Here is a 25704-nt window from a genome sequence, read left to right as displayed (position 1 = left end):
TTATTGCTCAATGGGGCAATTTAACTGTTCATGAGATGGATAGCCTGATGTAAAAAACTGTTCCTGCGCCTGACGGTTCTGATGCTCAGAGCTCTGAAGTGTTGGCCAGAAGGCAACAGTTCAAAAAGGTAGTGGGCAGGGTGAGTGGGGTCTAGAGTGATTTTTCCAGCCTTTTTCCTCACTCTGGAAGTGTATAGTTCTTGATGTGCAGGGGGCAACCAATAATCCTCTCAGCAGTCCGAACTGTCCTTTGTAGTCTTCTGATGTCTGATTTCATAGCTGAACCAAACCAGACAGTTACTGAAGTGCAGAGGACAGACTCAATGACTGCTGAGTAAAACTGTATCAGCAGCGCCTGTGACAGGTTGAATTTCCTCAGCTGGCGAAGGAAGTACAACCTCTGCTGGGCCTTTTTCACAATGGAGTCAATGTGCTACCACAGTTCTGTTTAGAATGGTGAGGGGGGTCAGTGTTGGGGTGTTTCTCCTAAAGTCCACAATGATCTCCACCGTTCTGAGCGTGTTCAGCTCAAGGTTGTTATGACTGCACCAGACAGCCAGCTGTTCAACCTCCCTTCTGTATGCAGACTCATCGTCATCTCGGATGAGGCTGATGACAGTGGTGTCGTCTGCAAACTTCAGGAGCTTGACAGAGGGGTCCTTGGCAATACAGTCATTGGTGTAGAGGGAGAAGAGTAGTGGGGAGAGCACACATCTCTGAGGGGAACCAGTGCTGACTGTACAGGTGCTAGAAGTGAGTTTCCCCTGTCTCACAAGCTGCTGCCTGTCCGTCAGAAAGCTGGTAATCCACTGACAGATAGACATGGGAACAGAGAGTTGGTGTAATTTATTCTGGAGTATAGCTGGGATGATGGTGTTGAAAGCTGAACTGAAGTCCACAAAAAGGATCCTTGCATATGTCCCTGGTCTGTCCAGATGTTGCAGGATATGATGCAATCCTATGTTTAATCGATAAGCAAATTGAAGGGGATCTAGAAAGGGTCCAGTGATGTCCTTCAGGTGGGCCAACACCAGTCTCTCAAATGATTTCATGACCACAGATGTCAGGGCGACAGGTCTGTAGTCATTAAGTCCTGTGATTTTTTTGGTTTCTTTGAGACAGGAATAATGATTGAGCATTTGAAGCAGCATGGGACTTCACACTGCTCCAGTGATCTATTGAAGATATGTGTGAAGATGGGGCCAGCTGGTTAGCACAGGATTGAAGACACACTGGTGAGACACCATCTGGGCCTGAAGACTTCCCGTCTTTTGTTTCCGAAAGACACGGCTCACATCATCTTCACAGATCTTAAGTGCAGGTTGAGTAGCAGGAGGGGGGAGGAGGGGGGTTGCAGGAGGTGTTGGTGTTTGTGTGAAGTGAAGGTCAGAGTGGGTGTGGGGTGTGAGATTGGGTCTTTCAAATCTGCAGTAGAACACATTCAGGTCGTCAGCCAGTTGTTGGTTCCCTACAGGGTTGGGGTAGGAGTCCTGTAATTTGTGAGTTGTTTCATGCCACTCCACACTGATGCAGAGTCGTTAGCTGAAAACTTGTTTTTCAGCTTCTCAGAGTATCTTCTTTTAGACACTCTGATTTCCCTGTTCAGTGTGTTCCTGGCCTGATTGTACAAGACTTTATCCCCACCCTTGTAAGCATCCTCTTTGGCCTGACGAAACTGCCAGTAAACCACGGTTTGTCATTGTTGAACTTTAAATAAGTCCAAGTAGGAATGCACATATCCTCACAGAAACTGATATATGATGTAACAGTATCTGTGAGCTCGTCCAGGTCTGTGGCTGCAGCCTCAAAAACACTCCAATCCGTGCAATCAAAGCAGGCTTGTAGTTTCCGCTCTGCTTCACTGGTCCATCTTTTACAGTCCTTACTACTGGCTTGGTTGATTTTAATTTCTGCCAGTAGGTTGGAAGAAGATGAACCAGACAGTGATCAGAGAGTCCCAAAGCTGCACTAGGGACAGAGCGACATGCATACTTTATTGTTGTGTAACAAAGATCCAGTATGATCCTGTCTCTGGTGGGGCATGTGATGTGCTGTTTGTATTTGGGCAGTTCACGTGTGAGATTTGCTTTGTTAAAATCCCCAAGAATAATAATAACTGAGTCCGGGTATTGTCCGGGTATTACAGTTAATAAAGAGCACTTCCAAATTAGGACAGCACATCCTCTTTAACGTTGTTACATCTGTGCACCAACTTTCATTGATATAAAAGCATATTCCACTGCCTCTCGTTTTCCCCGTTAACTCCGCAATGCGATCCGCTCTGAACAGCTGGAAGCCCGGCAGATGTAACGTGCTGTCCGGAATGGCTTCACTCAGCCAGGTTTCTGTGAAGCACAAGACAGCAGAGGTTGAAAAGTCCTTGTTTGTGCGGGTGAGGAGATGTAGTTCGTCCGTTTTGTTAGGAAGAGAGCGGAGATTCGTTAAGTGAATACTCGGCAGCGCTGTTCGAAATCCGTGCCGACGGAGTCTGACCAGCGCACCGGCTCATCTCCCTCACCTGCGTCTCTTGAACAGCAGAGCTGCGCCTCCAACTAAAATGTCTAGCAAAATGTCTGAATATTCGAAAACCGGGAAAAGATTTAATATGATAAAAGACTTAAATATGATATTTGTAGTAAAAGCATGGTAACCACAAAATTTACCATGGTTTTACTACAGAAAATACACATAAACTATGGTATTTGTAGTAAAATAATAACCATAAAATTTACTAGGGTTTGATTTTGTACTACACATGCATGTTAATTGCTGTTAACTAGAAATACTGAGTAATCTCATACATTTTGATGGCACTTAACTTTAAGTTTAAATCTTTGGCTGAACTTAAAATTACTATGTAATCTCAATTTAAATACTTCAAGTAGAGGTAAACCCAACTAAATTAGACATGTTAAATTAACATAAATTAATCTGTTTCCATTATAAACTAGCTAGTACAGTGAATGCTAGCATGCTGAATAGTGATGGGTCGTTCGCGAACAAGTCTGCTCTAAGAGCCGGCTCTTGTAGGTGAACGTTGTGAGCCGGCTCATATATCAGAAGAGCAGAATCTATTTATAAAAATATTTAAAAAATTAAGATATGAATAATCAAAAGATTTAAATGAATAGAATTAACGAATTCAAAGAACGAAAAAGAAATAAAATAATATAGGCCTAAATGCTCAAGCGCACACACATTCGTTCTGACTGTCTGCTCAGACTAACAGCCTCACCTGTTGTTCCTGTCAATCAGACACGCAGTGTCAACCAATAAACCAAAGATGCGTGAGGGAGGGCGGAGCCAACTTATTATGTTGTTCAGATTGTATTTGTTTTGAATTGTTACATTTATATGCACTTTGTTTATATACATTAAAATGTTTAAATGCATACTTTAAATGCAAATGCAAACCAATGCATTTTTAAATATATTGTGGTTAAGGTAGAGTATGATTTCATTTAATAATTTAATTAGAATTGTTTTAACACCAATCTTAGTCAAACTATCGCAAACTGTTTGACTTGAAAAAATACAAAAACATTTTTTTTAAAGAGCCGTTTGAGAGCCAAAAGAGCTGGCTCTTTTTAGTAAGCTGAGCCGAAGGAGCCGGCTCACTGAAAAGAGCCGGAATGCCCATCACTAATGCTGAATGCATGTTAAATGGAAACACAATGCTTTGATTAGCACAGCAATTACTCAGTGAGTAAAACAATGTAGAAAATTCGTAACTTGTATATGTCCTCAACATAAGCTCAAGCTCCACTATTCACCATAATGGTAACCCCCAAAACAAAAATGTTTCTCAGAAGAGCTAATTGTATTTACCGGTATCTTTTAAACACAGTTTTGTCTTCTGGCGGACTTATACAAACCTGCACTGCGCAGTGCACCATGACTCCCAGAAGTTGCATTTCTGTTGGGCAATCTCAATGAAGCTTATGATCTTCACGAGCGCTTACCAGTTTTCTGTGCATATATAGGATTCAATGCAGAAGACTAAAAAACAGACTTTTTGTGACTGTTGCACAGTCCTGCAGTCAAACATCATGCTAAATCAATACTTAACGAATACACAACACCCATCTGCCATCGTCATGGAAACCAGCATTTCATTAAGAAACTGCACGCTCTTTCTGCCTCCACTCTTATCAATGAAGATGAAAGAGCGAATGGACTAGAAGAACTGCTTTTTACTGACTGTATGAGACATCAGATGTGCAGAAGATCATAGAAATCGCATGTGCTTGCATAAGTGCAATGTGTGTTTGAGATCGCACATTAAGAACATAATAAATATAAATTCTTTAACAGGAGTCGTTTGCAGTGAGGCTGCCTTAAATTAAGTGTCCTAAACTAGTGAGAATAATTTACAGCTTTATATATACAGTATATACAAATTTATTTTGCATATTTTATTTTATTAACAAGACATTTTTGTCCTCATGACTACAACTTTGTTTCAAATATTTTCAGATTTTTACGTATATGATGCCACATGGAGTTCTAGAGAGAGAGAAAAAAATGGTATGCTATATATATTTTCTTCCACACTAAACCACGTCCATGACCAGAGGGAGTTTGAATAGCCTGTTGGTATAAATGAACAGTGGCAGCGTTACTGTCTAAGCTGAAAAATGTGTGCCTATTATTATAAAGAGAGATATCCTAATAATTTTTTTTTTTTTTTTGAGAACGAGTACGAGTACCGATACTTCCTTTTTGGTACTCACCCATACCAGTACTTGTTTTTTGTTTTATTTTTCTGAAATTTCATATCAACAGTTTATTTCAAACTTATCATCAAAATGGTGTTTAAATTCACGAAAAATGTTTACGCTTAAAATGCACAAGTCTCCGTATACATAAGTCTGGTATACTGTATGTGGTCTTGTTTGAAAGCTTAGAATCTGAACTTTTCATAGATAGCCATCACTTCTGCATTTATGTTACTTAAAATAACAAAAAAAGGCCTTAAAACAACCGTGTCGCAAATAAGCGCCACCTAGTGGTTATGTGGTAGACATATTAATATGAATATAAAAGTCTTTAAAATAGCAATTAAATAGACAAATCATATATCAAACGAAAGCTCTCATTCTCAGGAATGTGACTGTATAGCTTATTTTGTGACACTAATACCACAGTTTAAAAGATATTCAAAAGAATCAAAGTGAAATATGATATTTGTAATACAAACATCTCTTTTATGCTCCGATAACTGCTACTGAGAGCCCCAAATAGCTAAAAACTTTATATATGCTTTTACCTTAGGAAGTTCTCAAAAAAATTAGCCATTTTCTATTTTTTTACTTCTCTGTGAGCTTGCTTGTGTGAATAATCCAATGTTATATGTTAGATTTTCAGAACAAAATATGCAAGTTGCAGGAAAAGCATGTTAATCAAATGATCGTAAATATATGTTATCGACTATTAATGATAAAATGTTATACATCATCACAAAGGGAAGAATCTCAGATTTCTAATGACACCTAGATAGAGCTTCTAGTCCACTCAGAGGCCGAGATATTTGATGAAATAATGGGGGTGGTGCATGAACTGAAAATTAGACTGAATGTCTTTGGATGAACACATCTGCGAGGGCTAAAATGCGTAATAGCGCCACCTACTTTTCAGATCGTCATTTTGTGATGGAAGGTGATAGAGGAAAACATATTTTTTTCTAGTACTTCCTTCCATCTAATGGAATACAGTAAGAATATTTGGAGGGAGATGGGGTGAAGAGAACAAAAATTGCATGCTTACAAATTTAAGACAACATTTTTTTTTATTCTATTTATCATAAGATTGTAAACATATACAATATTATTTATTTGGTGGGGTTTCTGAAAAAAAAATTGACCATTTTTTGGCAGCTAGTCCACAGTATATGTGAATGGTGAGCTTTTAAATTTGTGTGAAAAATTGCTGGCGGCAGCCCAAAACTACATCAGCGTTTAAGAGGTTAATTAAATGAATTCATTGAACTTTAATCAAATGAAAATAGAACAAGTCATTTTCAACATAATATTGTATTATTTTTATCAAATGAAGTGCTTTTATACAGAACCTCACAGCACAATCCAAGCACGGTATCTGGACATCCCTAATATGTTTTAACATAAACCGTTTTATTATCGCCCTTAATGATGCAGCTATTTCTTCAGTAATTTTGATGACAAGATTAAAACTGCAGGGGAAGCCTGGATTTACTTACAATTTGAGAGTGTTCAGCCATTCCTGGACTAATACATTTGTTCTCATTGGGTTTTGTGCCCAGTTCATATGAAAAGTAAAAGCTGTGAAAGGGCAATTGTGCAGGAAACAATATGTGTCACCTTTTTGTGTTGTTATAAAAAATTTTTTTTTTTTTTTTTTTTTTATCTAACCCTTCAGGGCTTCTTTATCTATGCGCCGCTGGTCTAATTAAAGCAGCTCTTGGTGTATCTGAAGCCCTCGGGTAGCGGATAATATTAATCCAGCCTCCATCAAACCAAACACATCCATGATTGTGTTTAAAGAGAAAGATCTCGTGTGTGTGTGTGTGTGTGTGTGTGTGTGTGTGAAGGACTCTTCCCTTATAACACTCAACAATCAGAATTTAGTAAAATGTTCAGTAAATGTTTGCAAACTGGGTCAGCTCTGTGTGTGTCTAACTGTATACACTTAGAGAAAATGTTAAAGTGGGATTTGTTGAGGAGTGATTTGCATGTGCAGACACGACTCACTGAGAACTTTAGCAGTCTGAAATTAAAGAAACGTTACATAAACGGTTTCTATATTATAGTGAATGTATGTGTCATGAATTAAGTAAAAAAAGTTTTCACCTAATGTATTCTGACATGAATGGTGTTCAATTTATGCTGCAAAACTTTGTAGACTATTACAGTTAACATACAGCTCATTAAACTGACAGATGGATCTTTATGTTCTGAGTTGGACAAACAAGGCAATTTCCACATTATTAAATATTTTATGTGTGAGTGTAATCTACACTAACTCACTTCAGGTCTTTTTAAGTTTAATTTGTTCAATGTGAACAAAAAACCTCAAGTTGTAATTGATCATTTGATGTTTTGTCATTTATGTGCTTCATTTCACAGCTTCATTATTCACTCGAATATTAATATACACAGTTTGCATCAGCACCACTAAACTCTCTCTCTCTCTCTCTCTCTCTCTCTCTCTCTGTCTCTCTCTCTCTCTCTCTGTCTGACTGAGTAGAGTTACATTTGGAAGTTGTTGTGTGTTAAAATAATAGTTTACCTAAAAATGACAATTCTGTTGTTTCTTACCAAAACCACTATAAACTGACTTGACTTGATATGATGCATTTTTTACTACTTTTATGATACTTTTGAGTCCTTTTTAATGCTTCAAAGTGATCCACTGCCATTCAGTGTTGGGTAAGTTCTTCAAAAAAGTAATCCACTGCAAATAACCAATTACTTCTCTAAAAATGTAATCAGATTAGTGATTACTTCATTGGTTAATTAATATAATTACAAATAACTATGATTTTAAGTTACTTTTCACAAATTCTAAATAAACTTAAAATACAATAGATGAACGAAATTCATGTTCTAAAATGATTTTACATAAACATAACCATAATAATGTAGTTACAAGTATTGCATTAATTAAAAGTCAGTAACTTTAATGTGATTACAAGAATGAAAAATGTAATGTTGCACTATTTGTGACTAAAAAGTAATTATATTACAGTAACTAATTACTTTGTAATTGGATTACACCCAACACTGCTTCCATTGAATTGCAAAGATGCAGGGGAATCTTCATTTTGTGTTCCACTTAAGACAGAAAGTCTGCCTCAAGTGGCTTATTGCTTTATTAACGATAGTGATTATAAAGTGTATATTACTGACCTGTGGTGGTGGTAATCCTCCGGCTCCGGGCGGGCAGTCCGGCAGCATGATGCTGCGTTGAGGAGTGCTGCATTGACAGTCCGGCGACGGGTTCGCCATGCTCCAGTTTCCCTTCTCAAAGATCTCATTGATGGATGGGTCGACTGCTGGAGTGATCCAATCAGAGCCTCCCGTCGGGTTACATGGGAGTTTACTGATGAAGGAACCGGAAACACATGCTCAAACACACAAAGCACATTATTTTATCCCAAAACATTAAATAGTACACCTCTTTTTTTACTATGCACATAAAACATTACTGAACTATGAGGTCATTGCTTGCAAATGTTAATTCTGAGATATTTTGTTAAAATATGTAAAAAAAAAAAAAAAAAAATGGAATTAAATGTTCCAGATTTTGGCTACTGAGAATCATTTAATTAATCACATATAACCTATATTGAGAATATATATATATATATATATTTGAAGCAGATCCTTCAAGTCCTGTAAGTTGCGACATGGAGCCGCGGCCACCATGGATCGGACTTGTTGGTCCAGCACATCCCACAGATACTCAGTTGGATTGAGATCTGGGGAATTTGGAGGCCAGGGCAACACCTTGAACTCTTCATCATGTTCCTCAAACCATTCCCGAACAATGTGAAGGCCACTGCCATTAGGGAATACCATTGCCATAAAGAGGTGTACCTGGTCTGCAACAATGTTTAGGTAGGTGGCACGTGTCATATTGATGTCTACTTGAATGGCAGGACCCAGGGTTTCCCAGCAGAACATTGCCCAGAGCATCACACTCCCTCCACCGTCTTGTCATTTTCCCACAGTGCATCCTGGTGCCATCACTTAACTAGGTAAATGGCGGACACATACATGGTCGTCCATGTGATGTAAGAGAAAATGGGACTTATCAGACCAGTCGACCTTCTTCCACTGCTCCAACGTCCAGTTCCGACACACACGTGCCCATTATAGGCACTTTCGACGGTGGACAGGTCTGCGGCTACACAGCCCCGTAAGCAGCAGCGTGTGATTCACTGTGTTTTGTGACACATTCCTCCCGTAACCATTATTAAAATGTTCTGTGACTTGTGCCACAGTAGACCTTCTGTCGGTTCGGACCAGACGCGATAGCCTTCATTGCCCTCGCACATATCTCCCAACTTCATATCTTGTAAAAAACACTGTGTCCTAACCAGATGTGACGCGACGCTGCAACACGTGACAAAAGGTATTTTTCTCCATGTTAATCTGAGTTTTTGTCCTAACCAGCTGCGACAAATGACGAGCGAGAGACAGGGCTTTCTATTTTTGGAATGGTTTCTATTTTCTGTAACGTTGTGCCGGGCAGCCCAGTCAACAAATGGGTCTAAAATTATTATTTGAACAGTATATTACAGCTGGCATCTCACTAGACAGTGCAAAACAACTTTATTTTCGCCGAGGGTGTCACAGACCGACCGAATGTTGTGTTTGAGGTGAGGTCTCGTTCTCTTCCGACGGCGCTCTGTCATAGACACACACCGGTTCAGAATGTTAGACATAGTGGCTCATTCTGACTTTCTCTCTGCTTCCCTGTCACGTGGAGATCGATGAAAGAACAATGGAGTACTGCGTGAGTACATGGACATTAAAAATGGTAACAGACTGAGTTTTGATGTGATTCATAAAGTTACTTTGCCCTGTGAATATACGTGATTGTGTATTCAGGGGCGTAGCAATCATTTTAAAAGTGGGGGGGACACAGCTGTCAGAAGGTGGCTCGCACAGACCAGTATTAATATATTACAGTATATATTAATATATAAGTATTATATTAATATAGAGATATATAATACTATTTTTAGTATTTTAAAGATTCAAGTATTGCAAATTAATTGCAAAATTGTGCAAAATTAGTTGCAAAAATAAAAGGCAACTTGTGGTGCTCTTGCTTGTTTCACACATGACAATAAAAGACTGAGCACAAGCTGGTCCTGAATAAATTATTTAATCAATTACAATAATCAGGGCAGTGGTGGCTCAGCGGTTAAGGCTCTGGGTTACTGATCAGAAGGTCGGGGGTTCAAGCCCCAGCACCGCCAAGATGCCGCTGTTGGGCCCTTGAGCAAGACCCTTGACCCTATCTGCTCCAGGGGCGCCATATCATGGCTGACCCTGCACTCTGACCCCAGCCTAGCTGGGATATGTGAAAAAGAAGAATTTCACTGTATATGTGCAAATGTATAATGTGTGATAAATAAAGAAAATTATTAATTAATTATAATCACAATTGTGCATGTGCACAATTTAGTTTTTTACTCTGTGCTTGAGCATTGTGGGATTTAAATGTATCCAAGTGGCTCGAGTGTTTTGACTGCGTTCACCAAAATTCGCTCAGATACACTTAATGATACGTTCAGTGATCAGAAATGCAGAATAAAAGTAATTTATATGACTCCAGTTGTAAAACTGATGTCTTCTAAAGCGATACGATCACATTGGTTGAGGAAAATATCAATATTTAAGTCCTTTTTCACTATAAATGTTCATTTTCGGTCGCTCTCCAATGGGCGTTTATGAGAGGACCGAGTTTACGCAGCCTCTCTTATGATGCAAGCAGGTTCATGTTAGAACTGTTGCGTACGCAGCCGTCAGTTCTCGCGTGAACATGCCAACACGCTTGCATCATGCGAGAGGCCTCTTGTGATAATCCTCTTAAAATCTTTGTTTGCCTTCAGCAGAAAAAAGAAAATCATACACATCTGGAATGGCTTCAGTGTGAGTAAATAATGAAGGAATTTTTGGGGTGAACTGTACCTTTAAAATGTTGGTTAAGATTGGATGTATATCTGTATTTTAATTTCATTTTATTTAATAATTTCTGTTAATTTTGAAAAAAAAAAGTCAGCACTATTTTACATTGAGTGGGATGTTAATTGGTTTTCCCAGCTTAGTTATCCATTTCGGCAAAATCTACTATTGGTCGACCTCTAAGCAAAATGACTACTTACCAGCTTGTGTTTATATTGCGTGTGTGTGTGTGTGCGCGTGTGTGTGTGTGTACTCACGGTATGGGGTTGGTGCTCATGCAGCGTGTTCCAAATCCAGGAGAACTGAGCAGAGCATCTGTCACTCTCTCCACCTGGACTACACCAGCGCTATCAAAACTACAACACACACAAGATTTGTTAAGTCCAATGCAAGTGTGCATTGTATGTGAGAGGGTGTGTATGTATATGACAGAGAGAGAGAGGGTATCTGAAGGGTATATGTACCTGTACATGTTTTGCTTCATTTGTGAGTACAAAAATTTCTTCACTAGTCAGTTAAATTAGTGATTTTTTTTTTTCAGCCAGATGTCACTATTTAAAAGTTAAAAAAATTAGAGATTGGTTGATGACTCTATAACGGTGGATCAGGTTTTGCTTACACGTGGGAGGCAGCCAAAAGGTTCCGCGAGGAAAAAGGCTTAACAAAAATGGTTGAATACAGGGCACTTGTATTGGACACGTCCTGATAATAAGTCATCAGCATCATTTTCAAAATATATTCCAAATGGTTACATCTAGGTATATCACCCTTCACTAGTTTGGGATAAACGTAATGTTGATTTTTAGGATTTGAAGAAAATGCACATGACAGATGATTAAATGTATATGTGTGTGTGTGTGTGTGTGTGTGTGTGTGTATACCTGTAAAAGGTGTTCTGTGGAGCTCCGTACATCCAGGGTTGAAGTTCCAGACTGGGATATTCCACAGTAGGTGGAACAATCATAGAGAAGATGAGTGCCAAACACACGAAAAACGCCGGCATCACCACCTGTTACACATACACACACACACTGTGTCAGTTATAATGTAACAATCTGACTAAATCTTACTAAAAAAACCTGACAAATTACCAAAGTTCAGCCATGAAACTCTATGTGGTGCAAGCTGATAGGTTCTTTTAACTTGTTAACTGTTAGCCAATGGCTCGCATGGTGTAAGCTGAGTGGTCCCTTGACATGTAATCAGGTAGCCAATCAACTTGTGTCTCTCTCCTTGTATAACATTTAAATGGTTCAGTTTTTCTCTGAAACCCACCTCCACCCCAGCACCACTGGTCTAGATCTGCTACAGGGGGATTGTTTGTATGTCTATTTGTGCAGCACCATTTCCTGCATGCCTAATTCCGCATGTCTTGCGTTGGTCTAACTGTGCAGAAGCAGCAGCATGTCCACATGCTGAACTCAGGATATCTGTGTATGTTCTAGCTGTAGCGAGTCTCTGTACTTGCTCTGCAGAAGCAGCATAGCAGATCTAGTCCGCCAGGACCAATATGCTATCAGTATGTCATACCCACATTAACATGCTAAAAGTTGTCATGGCTGAAATTAGGTTACACCAACAAGTGTAACTTTTATGAGTTAGTTCAAATAGAGATAGATCCTTAAGTTAACAATTGCAGGTTACCACTTTTTCAGTGTAGGAAGTATACAGCATATACTATGCAGTGGTACATAGCTTGTGTTTACTTGTGGTTCTCTCCGTCTCTCTCTCTCTCTCTCTCTCTGTCCCTCTCTCTTTCACTCTCTCTGTCTCTTTCTGGCAGACACAAGTTGTGTGCTTGTGTTGGCTCAGTTAAAGCTGTTAAAGGGTTTGATTAAACACTTTCAAACACTGTCAACCCTCATTCCCAGCATAATTAATTTCTCTCTATTCTTCCTCTCTGTTCTTCTCTAAAAGTTCTTCTTTCATCCCATCCCTCTGCTGACAGACGGAGCGAAACCAGCAAACACAAAACCTCTACAGGAGAGACAAAGAGGCTGACAGTGCACGAGTCGATGACGTGGCCTCACTCCAGCTGATTAATTACACTCCATGATTGTCCAATAAATTCAAGCACCCAATCCAAATACTCTCTGTTTACACTGATAAACATGTAAATGTGCAGCAGAGAGAGAACGTACAGGGAATAATGACGAAGACAACAATAGAATATCTTTCCCATGAGTGAAACAGATTGGGTGACAAACGTCAGCCATTGCAGAAACTCTTCATGTTAAAAAAAGCACATTATTTTAAATGTATTTATCAACCGAGGGTAAAACAAACCCAAAAAAATACTTAAACAATATAGTACAATGATACTACATTCTCATGTATTATTTTTTGCATACAGCTGGAATATGATATTAAGTTTACTCAGACACATAGACATAAAAAAGGAGTTAAAGCACATGAAAAAGTGTGCTGAATAACTGCAGAGGCCACAAAAAGAACCTCAACTCAGATTTGAAAAACAAATCTTTAAGTTCTTGAGTCAGAGCCCTTACCAGCACATGCTCTCATGCTTTACTGAGGAGAATGTTCATTTCATGAGCTCAGATTTTTAACAAGCGTTTGGTTGTTTTGATGGGCTGATGCATATGGTGGTAAACAGTTTTGCTTGGATTGACATTGCAGCTCAGACCAACATTAACTGATTAAGAAAACATCAGACAGCTACAGAACATGAAAGATCTACTTAAATGAGGAGATGGGGCGGAGGAGGGTATTTTGGGGAGTTTGAGACTAGAAATCACTTGTGAGTGCCTGAGCAGAGTAGGGTTCAGAATCGAGAACCGTTTTATTGTTCAGAAGTGGTTCCATTTTTTTTTTTTTAATTACCAGAGCTGAATGATTTTCATTACATTTCTTAATGTTCATTAATGGTTCTTGAATGTCTGCGGATGAAACTCTGTATGAAAACAGTTTAAATTTTAATATGAAAATGATTGGTTTGAATCATTCTGAATCAGTCAGGGCTGTGCCAATGGTTTCTATGATCTACTTAGGCTTACGATGCTTTGGTAAAACGCAGCCAAGAGCGGTTACTGAATAAACATCTGATTTACTCACTTATTCTCAAATCATTACTTTCAGTCTTATAAAAACTTAAAATGAACAAAAATCTGTTACTGTGTATTTGGGGCTAGTAAAATTGAAATCTGTGTAATTACTGAATTATCAGTGTAATAACTGAATTATTAGTGTAACTGTAAAGAAACCTGTGGAGTGTCTGTTGTTTTTACCTGAGCAATGATTCCCTTCCTGCTTCTGCGGGCGTGATGGAACCGTTTAATAAACAGAGCTAAAAACTGCTGTCTGATCAGTGACCAACCCGTGATGACATACGACCCTTTGCCGTTCACACACATGGGGCGCTGTGTGTCTGTAACATACAAATCAATAGAGTAGCATAGATGCCTCGTTATTACAGCTACCTCACTCTTACATCTATCTGACTTTTACATCATCATCACAGTTAGAGCTGCCTCACTGTAAAAACTGCATCTGTAACAGTTTCCTCACTTATACTAGCACAGTGTTACAGCTACCTCACCATTACTGATGCCTCACTAATACAGCTAACTCACCATTACAACTGCCTCACTGTTACAACTGTCTGACCTTTACAGCTGCCTCACTGTTACAGCAACCTTATTGTTACAGCTGCATCCCTATTACAACTACCTCACTATTACAACTGCCTCACTATTACAGCTACCTCACTATTACAGCTACCTCACTATTACCGCTGCCTTACTGTTACAGATGCCTTACTATTACAGCTACCTCACCATTACAGCTGCATCCCTATTACAACTACCTCACTTTAACAGCTGCTTCACTGTTACAACTACCTCTGTTATAGCTGCCTCACTAGTACAACTACCTCACCATTGCAGCTGCCTCACTATTACATCTACCTCACTTTAACAGCTGCCTCACTGTTCCAGCTGCCTTACTATTACAGAAACCTCACTATTACAGCTACCTCACTGTTACTGCTGCCTCACTATTACAGCTACCTCACCATTACAGCTGCATCACCATTACAACTACTTAACCTTAATAGCTGCCTCACTATTACAGCTACCTCACATTACAGCTGCATCCCTATCACAACTACCTCACTATTACAACTGCCTCACTCTTTCAGATACCTCACTATTACAGCTACCTCACTGTTACAGCTACCGCACCATTACAGCTGCCTCACTATTAGAACTGCCCCTCTGTTACAGATACCTCACCATTACAGATGGCCCACTATAATAGCTACTTAACTTAAACAGCTCCCTTACTCTAACAGCTGCCTCACTGTTACAGCTGCATCACTATTACAGCTACCTAACCGTTACAGCCGCCTCACCGTTACAGATGGCTCACTATTACAGCTACTTGACATAAATAGCTCCCTTCCTCTAACAGCTGCCTCACCATTACAGCTACCTCATCGTTACAGCTTCCTTGATGTTACATATACCTCAGTTACCACTGCCTCACTATTACAGCTACCTCACTATTACAGCTACCTCACCAAAACAGCTACCTCACTATTACAGCTACCTCACCATTACTGCTGCCTCATTTTTACTGCCAGCTCCATATTACAGTGACCTCATTGTTACAGATGCCTCACTATTACACTTACCTCACTATTACAGCTACCTCACTTTTACAGTTACCTCATTATTACAGCTACCTAACCATTACAGCTATCTCACTTTTACAGCTACCTCACCATTACAGGTACCTCACCATTACAGATGCCTCACTATTACAGCTACCTCACTGTTACAGCTACCTCACTATTACAGCTACCTCACCATTACTGCTGCCTCACTGTTACAACTGTCTGAGTTTTACAGCTGCCTCACTGTTACTGCCACCTCCATATTACAGTGACCTCATTGTTACAGATGCCTCACTATTACAGCTACCTCACCATTATAGCTACCTCACTATTGCAGATGCCTCACTATTACAACTACCTCACTTTAACAGCTGCCTCACTGTTACTGCTGCCTCACTATTAAAGCTACCTCACTGTTACAACTGCATCTGCCTCACTATTACTGCCACAGTGTTACAGATGGCTCACAGTTACATCTACCTCAGTATTACAACTGCCTCCCAGTTAAAGCTACGTCACTATTACCTCACTATTATATCTGCCATAGCTCATTCACTGATACAGTTGTCTCAGAGATACAGTATCATCATTTTTAAAGATACTTACCCTCAACTCGACTAGTGAATCTCACCTTCACCTCTATATCCAAGAGAAATAAAGAGAAATAAAAAATAAAAAAACATGGAGCAGTTCCAGTATATTACACAGAATCATGGTATTCTCTGTATCTGTGTATCTGTGAGTTAAAGAAGGGCTAGTATATTTCTTTCCATATATATGTACTACCAATCAAAAGTTTGAACACATCTAGTCATTCTTTACTATTTACACATTTTAGAAAATTCATATGTAAACACAACTTATTTTTGTATACAAAATTAACTACAAGCATTTAAGCACTAGCCTAGATCAATAGGAATATATAAGATAATGTAAAACATAAATTCAGACTGGTAGTGTACAAGTGTGCAGTGTGCATGGTACTGCATGACCATACCATTTTTCACAGTATTTGCATCTTTGCATTCCAGTGCTGTGCTGATAGTCTGTATTCCTGATATCCTTGAGCTGCTTCTGCGTTTTTGTTCAAGAGCTCCTCTCTTATCTTCAAAACATAACACACACAGAGCAGAGGTTGAGTCTGAAATGGGAGGCTGTGACACTTTCAGCCCTTATTTAACTGTTCTTATCTTAGGAACATTAACACACTCAGAGTTGAGACAGTCCAATTGCAACACTTCGTCTCAGCTTTTTTAAAAAGTAGATCGCTCTTATCAAAGGTGAACCATATAGCTTCTTAAGAGACAGAATCCCATTTTAGGGGACCTGGAAGAAATTATATTATGCAAAAAAAATATATATTTTTATCATTTGAAATAAGACCATTTCTGAAACTAATGACCATTTTTTTTGGAACTAAGGTGCATTAACCGCTCATTCTGAACTCCTGCAACTTCTGACATAAGTTAGCTGCACATGTTGACACATGACCTTATTATTGCATTACTTACAAAAGGCAAAAAAAAAAAAAAAATCCATGATATGAAATGACATTAAAAATGATATTTAATATCAATAACATGTCATAGCTAACATCTGCAAATATCTTAGACAAACTTGTCAGATATGGTGAGATATTAATGTGTAAAATGGAATGAATATTCAGAGAGGTGGTTACCGTGAGATTCCACATCAACACCTGTGTCTTCAGCCACCTTCAAAAAGATCTGTAAATTTAAACACCAGAAAATTTAGTCACAACCCAGACTTTTCTCGAAGCTTCTTTCAGATACATTCTTGCCACAAGCTATTCCACAACGTGGTGGGGACAAAATTGGCCATGGCAAAAAAGTGATGTACCTCCTCCAGGCTGGTGTCTGATATGCCATAGCTGGTAATGCCCAGAGAGTTTTTCTCCAGGTCGAGCTCTTTAAAGAGGGAAGCGAAGCTGCCGTTGTTGGCGGCTGTGTATGGCAGCACAAACACAAGCTCTTGACCTATGACCTCCAGAAACTCTGCTTCCGCCACGTGCCGCCGCACCAGCCGACTCACATCACCCACATCTGATCAGGAGGAAGACAAAAAAGCATTTATACAGAAACATAATGAGTATGTATGCCAATGTGCATTAGTTTGTATGTGTACGCATATTTTCATTAGTATGAGTTAGAGTGTGTGATGTTTATGAGGTGTTGTTCAAACCTGATGTGTCCAGACTACTGATGCTGTCACTGCAAATTCCCTCATCGACACTGGACATATCACACTGTTGAAAAAACACACACAAACAAAAATATGGGGAAAAAACAAACATTTTTACTAGGGCTGTCAATCGATTTATTATAGTACATGACATGCTGATTAATAAAATTAATCGCATATAACAATATTTGTTATATATATATATATATATATATATATATATATATACACACACACACACACTCACCAGCCACTTTATTAGGTACACCTGTACATCTACTTATTCATGCGATTATCTAATTAGCCAATCGTGTGGCAGCAGTGTAATGTGTAAATTCATCCAAATACGGGTCAGGAGCTGCAGTTAATGTTCACATCAACCATCAAAATGGGGAAAAATTTAATCTCAGTGATTTGGACCATGGCATGATTGCTGGTGCCAGACAGGCTGGTTTGAGTATTTCTGTAACTGATGATCTCCTGGGATCTTCACGCACAAAAGTCTCTAAAATTTACTCCAAATGGTGGCAAAAACAAAAAAACATCCAGTGAGCGGCAGTTCTGTGGACGGAAATGTCTTGTTGATGAGAGAGGTCGATTTATACAGCTCTGGAAAAAATTAAGAGGCCACTGCAAATGTATCTGTTTCTCTGGATTTACTATCTATAGGTATGTGTTTGAGTAAAATGAACATTTTTGTTTTATTCTATAAAGTACTGACAACATTTCTCCCAAATTCCAAATAAAAATATTGTCATTTAGAGCATTTATTTGCAGAAAATGTCAACTGGCGTTTTTGCGTTCCGCATTTGAACTGCTGACTGTTCATTGCCTGTACAGCATAAGCTGCCCTGACCCCAGCTGACTCAGAGTCGCAAAAACATGAAGGTGGTACTTTTTGCTTAAATTGTTCCGTTGGTAGGTCAATTCATTATTGCGGAATTTATGTACGGTCAGGGGGCATAATTAATTGCACTTTTTTAAAGAATTAATCACACTGAATTAACGTGTTAAATCGACAGCCTTAAAGGGGTCATGTCATGAAGAATCTAATTTTCATTGATATTTTGACATATAAGAGGTCTTTCTACTATAAAAACATACTGTAAATTTCAGAACTCAGAATTTAATCTCCAATGCAATAAAAGCATTTATTGAAACAAAGCTGCAAAAACGCCTCATTCTCTACTTCCGCGACTACCCTAAGTCACTAGGGGTACATTAATTCATGACCGCCTCTTCAGCGAAAAAACATCAATGCCTACTTCACATCATCTCACCCTTGGCTCTGCACAGTGGTGCTCAGTTCGTACTCAGAGAGAGAGCAGGACATACTGTAGATCTAGTGTGGCTAACTATTGCTGAACACCAAAGGGCACCCATCTGGACTATTTTGGATTATTTTTGTATATATTCATTCACTAGGCAGAATCTTTGATGCGGTGTCAAGTTACAACTCTGAAGAGAAGAATCCACTCTCTATCATTCAGCTGCTGCCTCTTGCTGTTTTGAGAACAAATGCGTAATGGACGCGTTCTTGCACCCATCTGCGCTATTTGAAAACATGCACTGGATGGATGTCTTTGACCATTTTGATACATTTCCGGCTATGTGATGCTGTATGTGTGTGCGTCTAGTTCACACCGTGCTTTGAACTGTGTGTGTGCATCATGTGGATGTGTCTTCATTGTATTTCAGTGCAGATTGTATGTTTTTTCGGCTCATGTCAGCGTGGATTGCTTGTGAACCAGTCATAATACAATTCAAGCTTTTCAAAGCAACTGTTATTGAAGAATGGGCAGTTAAAAACACTTGGACCCGATGCAAAACAGTAAGTAAACCACTTCATTCATGAATATTTCAAATGTCATGACTGTTTGATAGTTTATGGTGCTGAGTGTTAACAGTTGTGCTTGAGATGAAAAGTTTAATATATTTAGATGCAATGTGTTGGATGTGCATTATGTGCAACACCTGAAATTTAGTTTTATAATGTTGTGGAGCTTGTTCATTCTCTTCAGATTGAGTTTCAAAAATGGCTAATTTTGAGGGGCTGCACGATGTTAGCCAATCATAACAGTGGGCATTTAGTATGAAGTTTTAAGGAGGTGCTTACAGAGGGCCAGAGACAGGGTGGAAAATTATCATATATTACTAAATTATGACTGTTTTGCTGCCAAAAAACCTTAACAACATTATCAGTGTACCTTAGGGAATATAATAAATCTATTAAAAAAAATAGCATTTCATGACCCCTTTAAAGTAATTTTCCGGTTTCAAGTTACAAGTTCAAGAATGCAAGTTAAGCTCAGTTGAGAGCATTTCTGGGATAATGTTGATTGCCACAAAAATGTATTAAAATGTGTCCCTCCTTTTCTATAAAAAAGCCAAAATCTAGGTTACAGTAAGGCACTTACAATAAAAGTGAAGGGGGCCAATCTGTAAACTTTAAAATACCTACTGTTTCAAAAGTATAGCCATAAGACATAAACAATTTGCATGTCAACATGATTTTAGTGTGATTAAATCACTTACTAACCATTTCTGTGTAAAATTATATCAACAAAAACCATGATGCCTTAACGCTGTAAAGTGTAAACACTAAAATTACCTCAAAAACAAAGTTTTAAACAACTTCGGAGCTCAAATAATACACACGATTTAACAGAATAAATAAATGTAGTCCTTTTTATAATCATAAGTTTCATATTTCTGTCTTTAAACCCAGACAAAAATTGCCCCCATTCACTTCCATTGTAAGTTCCTCACTGTAACCTCAATTTTTGTTTTTTGCTTTTTTTTAAAAAGGAGGGAAAAGTCTAAATTACTTTTTGTGATAATCAACATTATGCCACAAATGCTGATGAAAGAGATTAACTTGGATTAAATCCTGAATATTCCTTTAATTTTAACATTTTCTAAAGAATAATCGATGGTAGTCATAAGTCTATGGGATATTTTGCATGTTTTAAAGGCTACAATGTGTTCCCAATGTCTGAGACTTTTATTTCCATTTAAGTGAACATTTGAATAAAAAAAAAAAAAGGTAACATTAAAAATGTCTTAGTATTTGGTATGTTCCCTTTTGCTTTATGGTATTCTGTCATTTTTACCGAATTTGTTTTCCTCATTTTATAAAAATGGTTTCCTTTATCTGAACAGTACTTGGTGACTTTTCCTCCATTTGCCATCTCAATATAAAAAAGAAAAAAAATTGGGCTTGATTCAATAAGTCTAAGTGGTCGTAAAAAAAAAAAAAAAGTGACACCTTTGGTATTCGCAGTCAAAAATGGTCGACCATTGAAAATGAATGTGAAAGACAAAAAACAGAGCAATTTTTATTTTTTTTATCTGTCAAATACAATAAATAAATCAGCCACAATGCAGAAAAAACAGACAGAAATTACAGGGTGAGACTCTAAAGCATCCTCAGTGCAAAACATATACACCCAATCAAACACACAAACACACACAAAAATGAACTGGTGAGACTATAATCCAGAGTTTTTTTTTTTGTTTTGTTTTGTTTTTACATTTGTCAAAAAAACAAACAAACAATAAATCAGTCACAATGGTAAACACACACACAGAAATGAAGGGGTGAGACAATAATACACTCACACAATGCAGAACACACACACAGAGAGCCAGGGCATCATTAAGTGGAGCTCTACAGCCATCTTTTGGTCATTGTTGGCATTATAAGTCAACTGTTGTATTCCAGCTGATGACAGCAATCTGACACACTCACATAACACACTCACACGTTTGCTAAATAATTTTTTAAGATAGAATGTTTGAAACTGCAAAATGTTTACTCGGATTCTTCTGTTTTATACTCTAATTTAATTTTCAGAATTTTGCTTCATGTTCAGTTTCTTGACATTATTATGAATTTACTTTGAGTTATACAATTTTTATGTTTGAAAATTAATTATTGGTAGAAAAATGCATATTCTGTGTCTTCTCTTTGTAACACCATGGTCAGGTTTGATTGCAAGTATAATGACATTAACTGCAAAAACTGACATTTCAAATAAATTTTAAAATGCTAAACTTTAATATATAATAGTTTGATAATATCTAAATATATATCCAAATGCATATCTTGTGATAAAATATAAAATTAGGTAACAACATCTACTGGCTGTTACTGGCATGACATGGTTTTCAAATCATGTTATTTATATTTTGTTCACCAGATGGCAGCAATCTGCCTCCAATTTATTTCACATTCTTATATTTTCTTCATGTTTCCACTTATAGAAGTGTAGGTTCAGAATGTTATTATTTTTATTTATTTTTTCAAAAATTTGCTTTTTTGAATATGCAAATTAATAGTAAAATTTAGAAATGTACATGTAAATAAGATAAAAAAAATAGTATAAAATCTTACTTGAAGGAAGGAGAAATATTATCATTGTCATAATAATAATAAAAAAGGAGGTTACACATCTGACCCTTCCTGTCAAAAATGACCGTAAATACCAAAGGGAGGTGCCATTTTTCAACACCATAGGAGGGTTAATGACAGCATGGACTCCAGCTTGCATGGAATCCATAAGTTTGTGCAAAACCTGATGATCCTTGTTATCCCAAAATGATTTGAGAATGTTCCAAAAAACATGTTATGTGCTTCAATGGAAGCAAGGAAATCTGTCATTTTGTTCCCATGAGTCAATGTCATGAATCAGCATATTTCATTAGTGACACAGAAATAGTGTTGTGCAAGTTACCTCTTTAGATTTGGGCGTGCGTTGTGATGTCGCTTGATCCTGATTGGCCCGTGCGACTGTGAGGTAATAGCCTCTGCCATATGTTTTCTTGAGGAATAGAGAAGAGCCGCAGCAGCAAACTCGGCCGTGAGAGATGATGGCGATACGATCGCCCAGAATATCTGCTTCATCCATGTGATGGGTAGACAGAATGATAGTACGCCCTGAAAAACACACACACACACATCAAACAAACACATATTCAGTGTGTGTGTGGGTTTGTGAAAATCATCAAAGTTCATTTTGAAACGTGAATTTCCGAAGGTCTCGTTCTCATTTGAATCAGACACGATTTGTTTGACATGCGGGTGCTGTGGAAAACAGGATGTTATATTTAAAGACGTTTTTACACACTGAAATGTGTGCATACTCCTCGCTCATGAGAATGCGTAGTGCTCAGATCTGTATCGAAAAGTTTCCTTCCTTTAGTATATGCTGGAGTTGTCATGAAGCCAGACACCCACGGGGTTCTGCGGCAGCGTTATTTTTGCTCTGTGACGAGGCAGTGGGAGTTCAAAGCATTTGTCCTTTGAGTCGCCAAGAGCAGAAATAACAAGAAATATCAAGAGTCTGCGCCTCCCAAAGGCAGCGCCCTCTGAAAACGCAAAAATGTGGCAGAAATGCTCATGTTTATATTGAGCATCTGTGATGTTGGACCCTGTATAGCAGATATCTGGACACAGTGGGTGTCTTTTCACTATAAAACTCTGAAAGGTTCAAAGAGCCACAAACTTTTTTTGTATAAAAACAACAGACACAGTGTAAAATCAGATGGTTCTGTGTCAACACACTCATTCAGTTATGACATTCAACTCCAGAAAATAAACAGCACTAGTGATAGATAGCCCTACATTTAGTAGCTGGCTTCTTCTTGTAGGCATGTCTTCTAATTGCCTATCAGTCTCTTACATTGACTAGGAGCAATGTTTTGCATTTCTTAATGCAGATGTCTTTAACTGTGTCATATCGGAGGGGTTTCTTCCACGAAGGAGTCCACAGCATTTTAATTGGATTGAGATAAGGGCTTTGACTTGCCATTAAAAAAAAAAAAATCAAACCATTCCTTTGTGGATTTCCTTTCATTATTTAGGTCATCAAGGCCTACAGTTCAGCATTAACTTTTAACAGTTGGCCTTGTGTTCTCCTCAAGGACTCTTTGGTATAATGTGACATTTATAGTTGACATTATGCAATATGATGGCAAATTTGTTGGGCCCTGAAGCAGCAAAACAACCCAAAGCATAATACACCCACCATCCTGCTTCACAGTCGGAATGAGGTTCTCTTTTTTCTCAATTGAAGCATTTGGTTTTCGTCAAACATGATGTTTGGAACTGTGGCCAGACTACTCCACACTGTTTCAGAAGTCCTGTTCCTCATGTAGGTGTTGATAGGCAAACTTCAGTCTTGCCCTGGCATTCTTTTTCGAGAGCAGAAGGCTTCTTTCTTGCTGACCTCCAATGTAGTCCATATCTGTGCATTCTCTTTGCACAACAGCATTAACTGTTGGTGGGACAGCCCGGCCTGGACAGATCTGCCAGTAATCTGAAACCTTCTTCATTTGTGGATTATGTACTGTTGAACTGTGGATTTTAAATAACTTGGAAATGGCTTTAAAATCTCTTTACAGGCCCATAAATATCTACAACCTTTCTTCTGAGGTGCTGTGTCCTTAAATGCTTATGAATTAACCAGTTGATTGCAGTTGTAAAGGTGTGTCCTTTAATCAAGTTGTCATGACAACTCTTGGAAAGATTTAACATGTTAATGTGGGTATGACATACAGTATTGATAGGATATTAGTCTTGGCGAACAAGATTTGCTACGCTGCTGCTGCAGAGCAAGTACGGAGACTTGCTACTTCTAGAAAATTCACATAAATACTGACTTAAGCATGTGGACATGCTGCTGCACAATTAGACAAAAAGCAAGGCATGCTGCATTGAGCATGTATGACATGCTGCTGCACAAATGGACATTACAAACAATCCCTATGTACCAGATCTAGACAATTGCTGCTGGAGTGGAGGAGGGTTTCAGAGAAAAAAAAAACTCTTGCAGTGCGCTGCAGTGAAAACGGCTTGTCTGCAATTTAAATGTTATACAAAGAGAGAGATGCAAGTTGATTGGCTACCCGATTACATGTCAAAGGACCAATCAGCTTACACCATGCGAGCCGATTGGCTTAACATGTCACATGTGAGCGGGCCAGTTAATAGCAGTTAACAAGTTAAACAAACATATAAGCTTGTGCCACATAGAGTTGCATGGCTGAACTTTGGCAATTTCTACATGATTCTACTAAGTGGCTCCTCTGATTCTAATTCTAGGCACTTAATGTAGTGATAAATGTAGGGATGCACTAATATGCTATTTTTGGGCTGATACCGATAACAGATAATTAAAAGCTCTTTGTGGCAGATACTGATAACCGCTAATTTTACTTTTTGCATTTTAACCCTTTATACTGGAGTTGCTAGCAAAATAACGAAAACCTACTCACTTGAAGCAAAATATGTGTTGTTTAAAAGCTTGGAATCTGGACTTAACAATCTGATGTTTCATAAAGTAATAAGCAAAAGCACGGAATGATTGCCCCTAAGTACAGTACATTTATGTTTTTGTCACGTTTTTATGTATTACTCCATGAAACATAAACAGAATATGGGAAATGGCATATTGTTACTTACAGCAGATTATCCCGACCAAAACGAGCCCCAAAACAACATAACATCGAGCAAAGACATCCTGATCTCATGAAATGTACGTGACAATGGCAACAATTTTGCCGTGCTGTATTATACATTTGGCTGCAGTTTCCCAGTGAAATGTCCAAAGTCCAACACTCTATAAAGCCTGGTTTATACTCGACACAGCTGCTTGTTCGGGAGGGTTTGCATGCACAAATGGACGAAATCGCTCTGCAAAGCTCCGTTTTGCACGGCCGTGCACATGCCAATTTTGTAACTTTTCACGCGGTGCTCGTGCAGAGCTTCAATCCCATTGGACGAATTTGAGGAAAGGAGCAGGGCAGATGTGCCTGTGCTTTTGAGGCAAAGTAAAACTATTGCAAATAATGTTAAAAGGACAATGTTTTCACAGCGAAATTAACTGTTGCAGTTTCTTAGTTGTTCTTGTTCAGAAAGACATGTGAGCCTATTTATCCTCTAACTTTTGTACACTGAATAATAAGGTCTAAATGATACATTTAAGTTTTGTTTCATTACAGATCTTGTTTATTTTTGAGTAAAATAATTGTTTTAACTGGTTTTAAATGTAAAACTTATCTTGACTAGGCTATATAATTAATAACACTAATATCTGTACAAAAAAAAAAAAAAAGTGATTGAGTGTAACCACTGACCTGCAGTGTAAATACCGTACTAATGGTTCTTAGGTGTTTTTGTTTTGTTAACCT

General features: G+C 38.2%; 1 protein-coding gene across 1 annotated transcript in view; it reads right to left on the bottom strand.

Moving 5' to 3' along the window:
- Positions 1 to 25704, bottom strand: part of LOC127456485 (phospholipid-transporting ATPase ABCA1) — a 221481-nt gene that overhangs the window by 81762 nt on the left and 114015 nt on the right. The window contains exons 23-32 of the mRNA XM_051725006.1: positions 22248 to 22450; positions 17512 to 17575; positions 17170 to 17372; positions 16988 to 17036; positions 16307 to 16414; positions 15916 to 15948; positions 13922 to 14061; positions 11558 to 11685; positions 10934 to 11032; positions 7887 to 8079 (exon numbers count right to left, since the gene is read on the bottom strand). Coding sequence (XP_051580966.1) covers positions 7887 to 8079; positions 10934 to 11032; positions 11558 to 11685; positions 13922 to 14061; positions 15916 to 15948; positions 16307 to 16414; positions 16988 to 17036; positions 17170 to 17372; positions 17512 to 17575; positions 22248 to 22450 — 1220 coding nt within the window. The remainder of the gene's footprint in view (positions 1 to 7886; positions 8080 to 10933; positions 11033 to 11557; positions 11686 to 13921; positions 14062 to 15915; positions 15949 to 16306; positions 16415 to 16987; positions 17037 to 17169; positions 17373 to 17511; positions 17576 to 22247; positions 22451 to 25704) is intronic.

This window comes from Myxocyprinus asiaticus, chromosome 2 (assembly GCF_019703515.2).
Source record: "Myxocyprinus asiaticus isolate MX2 ecotype Aquarium Trade chromosome 2, UBuf_Myxa_2, whole genome shotgun sequence".
NCBI classification, from domain to species: domain Eukaryota; kingdom Metazoa; phylum Chordata; class Actinopteri; order Cypriniformes; family Catostomidae; genus Myxocyprinus; species Myxocyprinus asiaticus.
Note: the sequence above shows the minus strand (reverse complement) of the source record. Positions and strands in the feature narration are given on the sequence as shown.